The sequence below is a fragment of the Peromyscus leucopus genome, chromosome 6, assembly GCF_004664715.2.
Source record: "Peromyscus leucopus breed LL Stock chromosome 6, UCI_PerLeu_2.1, whole genome shotgun sequence".
In the NCBI taxonomy this organism is placed as follows: domain Eukaryota; kingdom Metazoa; phylum Chordata; class Mammalia; order Rodentia; family Cricetidae; genus Peromyscus; species Peromyscus leucopus.
In genome coordinates, this window is record NC_051068.1 from 67,366,438 (window position 1) to 67,380,147 (window position 13,710).

A 13,710-nucleotide genomic window follows, 5' to 3' on the forward strand; every position below is an offset into this window, starting at 1 on the left:
TGGGTGTCAGAGCACCCCTAATTCTGCCTCTCAATTCCTGGTTGCATGTTGGACTCCGGAGGAAATTGGGTAATCTTGTTCAGGATGGCGTCAAAGCCCTTTCTTAAACCTATACTACTGATGTCACCGATGTACCAAAAACCTTTGGAGAGGAGAATGTGGCTGAAAAAGGATTACTTAGCTCTTTTTTTTTTTTTTTTTTTTCGAGGCAAGGTTTCTCCGTGTAGTTTTGGAGCCTGTCCTGGATCTCGCTCTGTAGACCAGGCTGGCCTCAAACTCACAAGAGATCCGCCTGGCTCTGCCTCCTGAGTGCTGGGATTAAAGGCGTGCGTCACCACCGCCAGAGATGCAGAGATTACTTAGCTCTTGCTGGCCGCCTCCGCAGTTACACAACCTGTTCAACAATGAAATAGTCTGCGTTCTACTAAGCCCCTCCCTCGCCATGACGCCACGAAACACACCCCATCATGTCATTGTCTGGTTACTTTGGAAAGAGCTATTTTTAGTGTGGGGCAAACACATGCTTGCTTTAGTGCATGCATTCTAACGCACAAATAAAAAGGCAGACTTGAAAATGCCTTCAACATTACTATTTTTTCTTTTTCTTTCTGTTTGCAGGGTTGTGTGGAAGGGACTCTGAGGACCGTCTTCCCACGCCGCGTCTACCTGGGTTTAGGATGTCAGCCGAGAAGGCGGGGTCGCGACGTCACTCGTGGGCGGAACCGGGCTGTTCTAAGTGCGTGCTGGCGGGGGGGCACTCCTTGGATACGAGGCTGTAAGGCTCTTTTCCTTCCGGGTTCTCTCGCCCTTTCTCTGCGCGCTGGTTTCGACTTGGGCAATGTGGTGTGAAGAAGGGGCGGGGTCCCTCCTCCCTTCTGCTCCGGCTGGACGCGTCCACTCCGTGCTCGGCTGGAATTCAGGGGTCCGAAGTGTCAGCTTTGGGCCTGGTGAAGCGTGGTGGCCCCATGGCCCCTCTCGGAGGCGCCCCGCGACTGGTGCTGCTGTTTAGCGGGAAGAGGAAATCCGGGAAGGACTTCGTGACCGAGACGCTGCAGAGCAGGTGTCCGCGGGTGTAGGGAAGCCGGAGGATGGGCGCTAGCTACCGCAAGTGGTGGGCATGATGGAGGGAGCTCGCCCAGGGCAGGAGGGGCCGAGCGGGAGGACGCGGGGCAGGAGGAGGTAGATCCTCACCGTCAGTGAAAGAGCAGCCTGCACACGACCTCCTCAGAGAACCAGGGGCCAGCCTCTGCAGAGCTCTGAAGCTGTAGGTCTCTCTTCAAGAAACATGAATTGCACACACTACCCAGGCATCTTCAGTGTGTCATTCCTGTTTTACGACCGTGTTGAGGTAACTGGTACAGATAAGCAGACTAAAGTGACTCCAAGGGTTTTCTCAAGACCCACGTCTGAGCGGGTCTGTTCCAAAGACAGTCTGCCCAGAACACCTGTAACTGCAGGGAGTTATTGAATATTTTATGCCAGGCACTGAGCGTTTATATCATTTCATTTAACCCACGTTGCTTCTTTGTCAAGCAGTGTTATTAGCAATTCCAAGTCACAGATGCAGAAGCAGGGGGCCCTTAAGAGAGCTAAAACCTGGTGTGTGTGTGTGTGTGTGTGTGTGTGTGTGTGTGTGTGTGTGTGTGTAGTCCAGCTGCAGGGAAGGCTGATGCAGGAGAATCACTCGAGCCTAGGAATTCAAGGCTAGAGTTGACAACATGGTGAGATTCTGACTATTAAAAAAATGTTAAAAGCTGGGTAATGGTGGTGCAAGCCTTTAACCCCAGTACTCCAGAAGCAGAGGCAGGTGGATTTCTGAGTTCAAGGCCAGCCTGGTCTACAGAGCAAGTTTCAGGACAGCCAGGGCTACACAGAAGAGAAACATTGTCTCAAAAAACAAACAAACCAAAAACCAACCAAACAACAGACCAAAAAAAAAAAAAAAAAAAAAAAAAAAAAAGTTAAAATTTACACTGGTTGGTGGTGGCTCAGGCCTTTAATCCCAGCACTTGGAAGGCAGAGCCAGGTGGATCTCTGTGAGTTCAAGGCCAGCCTGGTTTACAGAGTGAGATCCAGGACAGATACCAAAACTACACAGAGAAACCCTGTCTTGAAAATAACAACAACAAAAACAAAACAAAAAAAGGTCAAAATTTACCAGTGTCATAAAGGAGCAAATTTGGGGTTCAAATTCAGTTGTGTCTGCCGCCAAGTAATACCTTTCACTCACTCACTCTGTCCTTCTTTTCTAGTTGTTTTTAAAGATTTATTTATTTTATAGGTCTGTGTTTGTGTTAGTGTGTCTGCATGGTGTGTGCAGGTGTTCTTGGAGGCCACAAGAGGGCATCTGATCCCCAGAACTGGAGTAACAGTTGTGACCCTTCGAGTGGGTGCTGGGAATGGAACCTTGGTCTGCAAGAACAGCAAGTACCGGGAATAAAGGCATGTGCCACTATGCCTGGCCCACATCCAGCTTTTTTAGACTTCTGGGAACTCATGGCTCAGCATTTAGTGTATGATCTGTTATAGACTTCTTACCTGGTCTACTCCAGTCTTGCCTATTGCTGAATGGGCATTATATAAGGTGGCTAGAGGGATTAAATGAATAAATACATGAATTAGAATGATTCTTAGCCAGGAATAAAATGTTGGCTATTTTTATTTACTGTTTTCATTACCAACAAATGTTATTTTTAGCTAACTAAACCTCACTCAGCCTCAGTTTCTTCATCTGGAACATGAAACATGGGCTAGTGAGGTAGTTAGCAGGTAGAGGCACTTGCTGTCAAGACTGATCTGGGCTGAGCAGTGGTGGCGCACGCCTTTAATCCCAGCACTTGGGAGGCAGAGGCAGGCGGATCTCTGTGAGTTCAAGGACAGCCTGGTCTACACAGAGAAACACTGTCTCAAAAAACAAAACAAAACAGACTGGTTTGTAACCTACACACACACACACACACACACACACACACACACACACACATCAAAAAAAGAAGGAAGGGGAAGCACCTGTTTCACCATGTAGGTGCTTAAGGGCATCTGTGAGCATCTCAGTGCCAAGTGGATATTGGGACTTAGTATAGCACCCAGTAGATGGTTGCTAAGTACACTGAGTAACTGAAAGCACAAATTATTAAAGTTGTGGTGGCCGGGTCAGTTTATACCAAGGTCTCTGTGGCTCTGAGAGAATGAGTTTAGGGTCCCAGCAGTAACCTGATCCAGCCAGAATGTCACCTCCCACGGCACTTATTTATAAGTTCTACCTGTAAGTTTCAGGGCTCCTTCATATTCCTTTGACTCTCATAATAATCCTGTCTGAGTGATAGGGCAGACGATGTTATCTTCATTGTTTTCATTTTATAGCTGAGCAAAGAGGGTCAGGGAAGGGGAGACCTGCCTGATAGATTCCCATGGTAGAAAGGAGCAACAGAGGCACGGGACTCCTCTTCTAGACACCGGAGACTCTTGGCAGCTTAGGCTAACTGGGTTCTGATTCCCTGTCCCGTAGACTTGGAGGTAACATCTGTGCTGTCCTGCGGCTCTCTGGTCCACTCAAGGAGCAGTATGCTCGGGTAGGTGGTGGCTTGTGGCATCTGGGGGGCTGGGAGGAGCCTGCTTTTGAGTTTTGGAGCTGTGGCTGCTGCTTGAATCACTGGCATGGTCCCAGTGACTCTAGATATGAGACCCTGCCTTTAGAACAAACAGAAAAGAAAGGCTCCAGGAAGGGCTGTCGACACTTGAGTTGGCAGCCCTGATGCCCCCTGACTCATAGGGGTCCATTGCGAGACTGGCCCACCATACTGATAAGGATCTGTGTTATCATCCTCTCACTGAAAACTATGGCATGCCACCATACTCTCCCACTCCGCTGACCTGATGCAACCCTGGAATTATTAAGGGCTGGGGCCATAGTGCAGTTGGTAAAATGCTTGCTGTGACCTGGGTCCCTAGTACCTACGTAAAAAGCCAGGCATGGCCATGAACACTTGTAATCCCAGCACCGGGGAGGCAGAGGCAGGCGGACCTCTGGGCTTGCTGGCCAGCCAGCTTAGCCTAATTGGTCAGCTGCAGGTCCTAGTGAGAAACCTTATCTCAGAAACAAAATTAACCCCCCACCCCCACCCCGAGGTGGACGGAGCAGCACCCGAGGTAGATGTCTGACCTCCAAATGTATGCACATACCTCTTCCCCCAAAGGAATTTAGTCACGTGCGTTGTCAAGATATATTGTTAAGTGCAGTGTGTTGCTGTGCTAGTCGGTTTGTTTTGGGGTAACACAATATCTGAGGTGGGGTACTTTGTACAGAAAAGGGGTTTATAGCTCAAGTTTTGAAGGTCCAAGAACATGCACTTAGCTTCTGGTGAGGACCTTATGGTGGAAGGACAGTGGATAAAAGAAGGGTCACGTGGTAAGAGCAACTGAGGGGAGAGGCCTGGATCCCTTTATAAAATAACCTACACTTAGGGTGACCAATCCAGTCCCATAAGAGTGGGAACTCATTAGTCCTCCCTGAGAGCCACAATACCTCAGAGGCCCCCCAATACCCACCCTACTGGGGACAAGGCTGAACGGAGATTTGGTGGGACAAACCATACTAATAACTGAGAATTAGAATCATACACGGTGGTGCATGCATTTAATCTCAGTACTCAGAAGGCAGAGGCAGGTGGATCTCTGTGAATTTAAGGCCATCCTGGTCTACAAAGAGACTTCTAGGCCAGCCAGGGTTACAGAGTGAGACATTGTCTCAAGGGGAAAAAGAAAACACAAGGCATTGTAAGTATTTTTGCTCATATATCCAGCTCTTCTTCCAGCACATATATGAGGTGCTTGTCCTTTTGAGCACTGTCCCAGCTATGAGGGATGCAGGCCTGTGGTGCTGGAGAAGCCACCATGGGACTGTAGTGTTGGCTGCCTCGGGGAGGGGAGGAAGGGAGGGAGGAAAAGAGATTTTTATTGTAAACGAACGCATCTCTTTTGAATTTTGGTTGTTGCTATCTATTATTACTTTGAAACTGGGTCTCTGGCTGGCCTAGAACTCACAGAAATCCACCTGCCTCTGCCTCCTGAGTGCTGGGATTAAAGGCATGGGCCGCCAAGTCTGGCCTCTTTTGACTTTTAAATCATGTGGATAGAAAAGATACAATTATTGATTATTAAAATGGGATTGAAAACTACATAGGAACTCCCAGCATCTTAGACTCCAGGGAAAGAACAGAGAGGCAAGGTCAGGTTTGCACGCAGTGAGCAGACCAAGGTCACCAGCGCTGGGTGCTGAGCCTGGTGCATGCACCCTTCCAGGGACCTGTGCTCACCTCCTCTCCTTCAGGTGGATCTACAGCCCTGGCTCCCCAGATTTCTACCAGCTCGGCTGGCCTCGTCATAGGGTAGCAGCCTGAGGGACCTTGGCGGGGTAAGGAGACTCAGAGTCTGATTCCACATTTTCTCTGGGAGACTTCTTCCCAGTGAAGCTGATGGAGGAGTTCCTCAAGGCCAGGAGGAGGAAGGAAGGCAGAGGGAGGGGTGCAGCCCTCCTTCGTGGGGCCTGGGGCGCAGCTTCAAACCCACTGTCTGCTCCTGAAGTTCCTAAGCTAGGCTCTGCCCAGGCCTGCTGACAGTGTATTGTATTTGTCTTTAGTGCTGGGCATGGAGCCTTCGACCCCAGAAACTCTAGGCAAGTGCTCCAATCCATCCCTGACCTACCTCCCCAGACTCAGGAGGTGGCAGTTTTCAAAACGCCGTAGGGGGTCCCCGGTGGCCTGGTGGTCCTTGATGTTTGACGGTGGTTCAGCATCATTCCAGCAGTGCCCCCACCCCAGCAACTTGAACCCCAGAGGGAATCTCTTGACACATTGATTTCTTCTTCGGTTAGTGGGAATCACCACTGGCTAGGAGAATAGACAGATCGTAAGTAGGGCTGAACATCGTCTGCCACTGGCCACTGTCACCAGGACACGGAGAGCCCAGGAGAGCAGGTTTCTCTTCATTGAGTTAGTAGGGGAAACCAGAATATGAACTGGTGATTTTTTTTTTTTTTTTTGGTTTTTCGAGACAGGGTTTCTCTTGTGTAGCTTTGTGCCTTTCCTGGAACTCACTTGATAGCCCAGGCTGGCCTCGAACTCACAGAGATCCGCCTGCCTCTGCCTCCCAAGTGCTGGGATTACAGGTGTGCGCCACCACCGCCCGGCTTGTTTTGTTTTTTTAAGATTTATTTATTTATTAAGTATTCAGTGTTCTGCCTGCATGTATCCCTGCAGGCCAGAAGAGGGCACCAGATCTCATTACAGATGGTTGTGAGCCATCATGTGGTTGCTGGGCATTGAACTCAGGACCTCTTAACCTCTGAGTCATCTCTCCAGCCTCTGGATGATTTTGTCTTTTTCTTTCTTCTTCTTTTTTTTTGTTCCTAGATAGGGTTTTTCTGTGTAGCCCTGACTGTCCTGGAACTTACTCTGTAGACCAGACTGGCCTTGAATTCAGAGCTCTGCCTGCCTCTGCCTCCTGAGTGCTGGGATTAAAGGTGTGTGCCACCACCGCCTGGCTATGGATGATATTTTTGAGAACCCCTTTCTGTTCTGTAGCCATCTGGATGGATCCTTTGCTTGTCATTGTCTCTGGAAAGTGGAAGGCAGGTGTAGAAGCAGTTTCCGGGGGGTCAGGGTAGTCCCTCCTGCCTAAGGGGTCCTCTGGGTGTACAAGAGCCTAGGAATGCCCAGAGCCAAATGGAGTGATGTTGTCTCAGCCAAGTGCCAGGACCTTCGGGATGGATGAGGGGAAGGGGAAGATACCTCTCTGGAGTTTGCCATGGAGGCAGATGATGCCAGGATACAAGGCTTCTGGTTGGAATGCGGTTTTGCTTTCGTTTTTCAAATTCCCCGCTTTGGTTGAAGGCTGAGGCTGTGCCCAGGGGATGCCAACTAATTTCAAGATTAGTTGAAGCCAGAAAGAATTGGGAAAATGAAACCCTCAGAAGAGAAGAGCTACACCACACATTTCAAACAGTTTCTGGAATTGTCCTGAGACCCCCCAGCTTTCAGGTCTCCCCCTGGGCAGCGTTCTCTTCCTCTTACCCTGCTCCCAGCTGGCTAGTGCCTGTGAAGGGAGGGTGGTTCTTCCCATTTTAGGAAAGACCGTGTCATAGATGGACTGTGCTTTGGGCAGGAGCATGGCTTGGACTTCCAGAGACTCCTGGATGCCAGCACCTACAAGGAGGCCTACCGGAGGGACATGATCCGCTGGGGGGAGGAGAAGCGCCAGGCCGACCCAGGCTTCTTCTGCAGGAAGATCGTGGAAGGCGTGTCCCAGCCTGTCTGGGTAAGAGGGTCAGTCGTGGCTCGCAAAACCCGTCTTCCCAGTCCTTTGCTGTGGCCATCTCTCTTCTTCACTGCCCCCTAGTGTCCAAGTCTCTAACATCTCCACGTCTCTTGCTGGTGTCTCTTGCCTCAGTGACCCATTTCTGCTTGGAAGCCACGGGACTCTTTAAGAATTAAGCCACGAATCACTGGCCTGTCTAGCCTGCGCTGGTGGCTCCCCACCGCTCTCCTGAGCTAAGTCTAAGCTTTGATGCAACTTTGGACCTTGATGCAGGCTCCTGCAGCCTTTCCTTTCCTAACCGCTGTGGCCACCTGCTTCTCTTCTGTCAATCATGCGATCATGCTTTGCTTCTTTTTCTTCTTCTTTTTTTTTTTTTTTTTATTTTTATTTATTTATTTATTTATTTTTTTTTTTTTTTGTAGCTTTGAGCTTTCTGGACTTACTTGTAGCCAGCTGGCTTGACTCACAGAGATCGCTGCTCTGCTCGCTTCTTCTTTTTTTTAAAGGATTTTTTTTTTTTAAGATTTATTTATTTATTATGTATACAGCATGTATGACTGCAGGTCAGAAGAGGGTGCCAGATCTCATGACAGATGGTTGTGAGCCACCATGTGGTTGCTGGGAATTGAACTCAAGACCTCTGGAAGAGCAGTCAGTGCTCTTAACCTCTGAGCCATCTTTCCAGCACCCCCCTTTTCTTCTTTTCCACCTTTTTTTTTTTGAGACAAGGTCTCACTCTGTAGCCCTGACTGGCTTGGAGCTTACTTTGTAGACTAGGATGGCCCCAGACTCACAGAGATCCACCTGCCTCTGTCTCCCAGTGCTGATCAATGCATGTCTCACCACGCCTGTTGGATCATGCCTTTGTGTGTCTTCTTCCTGCCCGACTGCACTTTCCTGTCCTTTTTGCCTGGTTAACTCCCGCAGTTTTCACGTCACCTCCATGGGGAAGCCTTCCTGGATACCCATTATTCCTTCTTCCCTCCCCTAGACAGGTCTCATTCAAGACAAGGCTGGCTTTGAATCTCCCAGATAGCGATGACTTGAGCCTGATCTGCCTATCATCTTCAGTTCAGCTATGCTGGCCTAACTGTGCTGGAGTGTTTCCTTGTGCCAGGCACCTGTCCAGGTCCTGAGGATGTGTTGGTGTAAAATGCGATGAAGACACTACCTTCAGGGAACTTGATGTTCTAGCTGGGAGTTGGGGAGACAGGTACTGAGTAGATGTAGTCGATGCCAGGTGGAACAGAACAAGACAGATGGCGGTGTGGGCAGTCTGGGGAGGGACTGCTGTTTAAGGGCCTCAGAGAAGAAGGTCATAAGGTGAGCTTGGAGCGTGACCTAAAGGAAATGAAGGCGTGAGCTGGATGGGTAGTTGGGGAAGTAGCTTTCTGGAAAGAGGGACCAGAATGTGAAGGCTGGAGGCCTGTTCTTGATATGTTTGAGAGACAGCCATGTGGTGGTTGTGAGAGGTTAAGGCAGACCTTGTGAGGCTTTGGAAGAGTCTAGAAGTCACTGGGGTGGGGGTTCTGAGAAGAGGAAAGACACAGTTTAGGAATTAAAAGGCATCTTGGGGTGTAGGCCAATGGTAGAGCATGTGTTAGTATCTGGAGATAGTTCTTGGTGGGAGTGTGGTTGAGGCCCTGGGGCTGGGGAGATGGCTCAGTGGGTAAAGTCCTGCAGCTCAGATCCCCCAGAACCCGCATCAAAAAGCCAGGTAGAAGCTGGTGCAATAGCCCAGTGCATAACGGCATTTGTTGCCAAGCCTGAAGACCTGAGTTTGATCCCCAGGACCCACATGGTGGAAGGAGAAAACTGAATCCTTCGAATTATCTACACACACACACACACACACACACACACACACACACACACACACACACCTGGGATTATAGATGTGGTGTTCATGGCCGTAATCCCAGCACTCAGGAGGCAAAGGCAGGGGGATTGGGAGTTGAATGCCAGCCTTAGCTACACAGCAATTTCTTGGCCAGCCAGGGCTGCACAGGGAGACCTTGTTTGGAAACCAAAGGATGTAACAGGCCTGCTCTGGCTGCTGGAGAGCGGGGGAAGTAGAGGGGCCTCTAGAGCGGCCCGTGGGACAGGCTGGTGCCTGGCTGGAGCTCAGGGCTGTGAGAGACTTGGGAAGGGGCCGGTTTTACATGGATTTTAAGGATAGAGCCGGCAGGAGTGGGGTGGGTGATGAGTTGGGTATGGGGTAGAAGGACAAGGGTTTCGTTCTGGGCAGCTGTCGTTTTTTTCTAAGATAGGAAGAGTCAGGAGCGGAGAGGTCAGGAGCGGCGAGGTCAGGAGCTGAGGAACTACGTTTCAGCCATTCTGGGCTGACATTCATCTATCTGTGCGGTGGGCCCTGGGTATTGGAGAAGTTGCTGCGTATCTCGGGTCCCTCCTGCTGTGTGGTACGTGCCAGCGCAAAGAGAGCAGGGCGAGGTGTGTTTTGTTTATGACTCCGTCCTCGGTGCCTGGCACAGGGCCAGTGCACAGTAAGTACACTCAGTGCCCCTTACTTAGTACCACAGCCGGGCGATGGAGCTGTCCGGCGGGTGGCAGGACTTAGAAGCGTTTGTTCAGGGAGCTGCACTATTTTTCTGGTTTCTATAGCACGTGCCCCCCTACCCCCCACTTCTTTCCCCCTCTAGCGCTTTGTCCTAACGGTCACCCGTTTGTGTCTCTCCTCTGCAGCTGGTGAGTGACACACGGAGAGGGTCTGACGTCCAGTGGTTTCAGGAGGCCTATGGGGCCGTGACCCAGACAGTCCGCGTCGTAGCCTCGGAACAGAGCCGCCAGCACCGGGGCTGGGTATTCACGCCAGGTAGGCTGCAGATGACACCCCGAGGCTCAGCACACGGCTCCGCCACCCCTGTGCTCTAGGTCTCCTGCTTGCCCCCCCCAGCAGGCCTGGGGAGAGTGGGCGAGAGCTTGGGAAGGGGAATCGAAGGCCTGAGGGATGGGTTGGTAGAAGGTCAAGTTCGTAGGGTATCTTCTTTGGCTGTCTTCTCAAGGCCATGGACTTCTCTGGCCAGGCTCTATTCTGTGGTCCTTAAGACTTGGCTTTCCCAACCTGGTGGGGGCTAACAGTGGCTGTGAGTGAGCAAGCTGAACAAACCCTGCTTCTGTTTGATTGACACATCAGGGGGCTGGACAGGAAGTTTCCCAGGCAGCTGTGAAGTACAGCTCAGGCCTCTGAACTGCCCCAGATCACTCTTCTTTGGATACACTCAGATCTATTTATTTATTTATTTATTTATTTATTTATTTTTTGGTTTTTCAAAACAGGGTTTCTCTGTGTAACCCTGGCTGGCCTGGAACTCCCAGAGATCCACCTGCCTCTGCTTCCCCGAGTGCTGAGACAAAAGCCATGTGCCACCATGCCGGGCAGTACCCTCAGATCTAATGATCGTGACTGCTACTAACCGTGCATCTGCTGGGCGCTCTGGCGGCCGGCCTGTGTCTGGTGCTTTATACACTTCCTGTTACTCATTACTTTACCACTGCCCGGAGGCTGCTGCTGTTCCTCATGGCAGATGAGGGCTTTGGCCCAGAAAGGTCTAGTCTCCTTCTCAAGGCCATGAAGGTGGAGGAGGAGCCACACCTTCACCCCGCTTCCAACCCTGAGGACACAGCCTCCCAGCAGACCCCAGTCCAGCACATGCCAGCCTGGCCTAAGAGTGTGACGATGCCCCTTTGGGTAGTCTGTAGTTTTTGATGACCCAGTCTGCTCTCTGTAGACAACAGCAAGGGCAGAGTGATTTCTTCGGGGACTGCCTGGGAGCTCGGCCGGTGGTGGGAGGCCGCAGCTGCTCACAGAGGTTCTCAGGGGGAGGCACAGAGTGGATGCCTGGTTTGGGGAGGGCTGGGGCCTGACTCCTCTCCTCTCTCTCTCCCAGGGGTGGATGATGCTGAGTCAGAGTGTGGCCTGGACAACTTCGGGAACTTTGACTGGGTCATTGAGAACCACGGGGATGAGCAGTGCCTGGAAGACCAGTTGGAGAACCTGCTGGAATATATTCGTGCCAAACTTTAGTGATCAGACGTCAGGGGCGAGCAGAGACGGCTGCACTGGGCGAACGCTGGTCCCGCCACATGCGGCTCCCTAGTCCTAGCTGAGGTCGGAGAGCAGACAGTCTGGCTCTCCATTTCCAGAGGTATGGGAAGGATGCTGTGAGCAGTGGGCAAGTTTGGAAACCTCTGGTGTGCTTGGCTCCCCTGGAGGGGATGCCCTCCTCTTCAGGACGCTTTCAGGGCAAAGGAGGGTGCGTTGGTTTTACTTGAGGCAGGAGCATTCCCATGCCCGTGGATGACCAGGCCTGTGATGGTTTTGCTTCCCTGTGTGTGTGCTCTCGGCCCTGGAATCCTAATAAACCTCCTTGGAACACAGCTCAAAGATGGAGACCTCTTATTTCCCTGTATCTTAGAAGCGCTGGGGGTGCCGGGATAGGTGTGGGTCCCTGCTCTGCCTTGCACCTGGCTAGAATGAATCCTGCAGAGGTTGACCTGAGCCTAAAGCCTAGGACAGCCCTCCCCCACCCCCTTTCTCCCTCTCCCTCTTGTTTTTGAGACAGGGTTTCTCTATGTAATAGTCAGGGCTGTCCTGGAACTCACTCTGTAGACCAGACTGGCCTCGAACTCACTGAGATCCACCTGCCTCTGCCTCCCAAGTGCTGGGATTAAAGGTGTGCGCCACCACTGCCCGGCTTAGACTGGTATTTTTTCTTTCTTTCTTTCTTTCTTTTTTTTTTGTTTTTTCGAGACGGTTTCTCTGTGTAGCTTTGTGCCTTTCCTGGAACTCACTCTGTAGCCCAGGCTGGCCTCGAACTCACAGAGATCCTCCTGCCTCTGCCTCCCAAGTGCTGGGATTAAAGGCATGTGCCACCACTGCCCAGCTAGACTGGTATTTTTATATCCCTTACCTCATTTTAAAGATGACAAACAGGTCACACCCAGTGGGGACCTCTTGTATATTGGGCGTGGGTGTTCACGAGAGTCGTGAAATCAAGACACAGAGGCACCTGACCTCAAGGATGGGTCTTAGCCTTTTCCAGCTGCGGGGTGGGTTTGTCTCTCCAGACTGAACCTCCGTCCCTTAGCAGAGGGCCAGACTACCGCTTACTAACTTCGAGAGCTGGATTGCGCCCGCCGCCAGCTGGAGTGTCCTCTTGGAAAGCCATGTTTGCTATAGGTCCTGGGACCTTTGGGAGTCCATACCCTACCCTCACGCCTGGGCAGCCACTTCAGAGACCCTTCACTGGACTTAAACACTGGCACTTGTCATTGAGAAAAATGTTCTCTTAGCATGGTGGGTCAGTAGTACTTTCTGGCCTCAAGGAGGACCCCTCTCCCATGGGGCACAGTCTAAGGGCGGCAGATAGGGCTTTATAAGAGAGAGGGGCAGTGCTTCTGGGAGAACAGGGTTACTTGACCCTCGGGCACAGCCTGAGATACAGGGAAGACCGGCTCCCCTGGAGGGGACCAGCCAGTCATTGTGATGGGGTGGGGGTGGGGGTGGGGCAGTGGACCTGCGAGGGAAGACTGAGTATCTGACTAGAGGTGTCTTGTCCTTTTATTTAACTGCTGCTGCCTTTCAAGCCACAGCGGTCCAAATCAGCAACTGTAACTCTGCCGCCACCAGCAGCCTTAGGCTGCGGGAGCCGCGGCCTGAGGGAATTCTGTTCCCTCAGGCTCTGGCTCTTTCTGAGCTAGGAAGGGAACTTAACTAAATCTCTGTCCCTCTGAAGAATTCAAGATTCAAAGGTTGAGGTGGAATTCTGCTCCTCAGAGAGGCTGAATAACAAGTAGCTCACCTCTCCTTGCTCACGTCCTCCCCCCAACCCTGCCCTCCCTACCCCCGCCCCCCATGCTTCTCCTTGCACCCCCCCCTCATAAACCCTTCTCCACCTGGCTCCTCCCTACCACTTCCTGTCAGCTAGTTGCTGACTCAGCCTCCCGACCGCAGATGAATTTTATTTAATCAAACGCATCTTTGCATCATTAAACGAATGTTCCAGAGCATAAACAAAAGTAACACATCTTGACATAATAGTCTACAACAGCGACGGGAAGGGCAACATTGATGCTTTTGACAGGTACAGGGAACACATGCAAATGGACTGGCTAAGAGGCTGTCATAAGGTTCTGAGCAAGGAATAAAGGCTGGGGAGAGCCGCGGTGTCTGTGTGGTAGATGGGGGTGACTGACAGCCCCCTGGGAGTCAAGGCATATTCTCATCAGCTCCAAAGAGGAGCAGAGGTGTTGGGTGGATCCAAGTCAGACTTCCAGAAGCACCTACACATGATCGGATGAACGCCTTTGCTCAGCCTGGCTTGTGTAGCATAGCTTCGTGTATTCTCCCGCGTGAACTTCTCTGGCACCCACGTA

General features: G+C 51.3%; 1 protein-coding gene across 2 annotated transcripts; it reads left to right on the top strand.

Moving 5' to 3' along the window:
- Positions 1 to 731: 731 nt before the first annotated feature.
- Pmvk (phosphomevalonate kinase) lies at positions 732 to 11,719 on the top strand. 2 transcript variants are annotated; one of them, XM_028890846.2, is made up of 5 exons: positions 732 to 1,060; positions 3,509 to 3,572; positions 7,162 to 7,314; positions 10,018 to 10,147; positions 11,223 to 11,719. In XM_028890846.2, exons 1-5 carry the CDS (start codon positions 966 to 968, stop codon positions 11,357 to 11,359), a joined length of 579 nt encoding a protein of 192 aa, XP_028746679.1. In that variant the 5' UTR covers positions 732 to 965; the 3' UTR covers positions 11,360 to 11,719. The 2 variants fall into 2 exon arrangements, with proteins under 2 accessions (XP_028746679.1, XP_037062697.1); XM_037206802.1 differs by lacking the exon at positions 3,509 to 3,572 and having other exon boundaries at positions 992 to 1,060.
- The last annotated feature ends 1,991 nt before the right edge of the window (positions 11,720 to 13,710 follow it).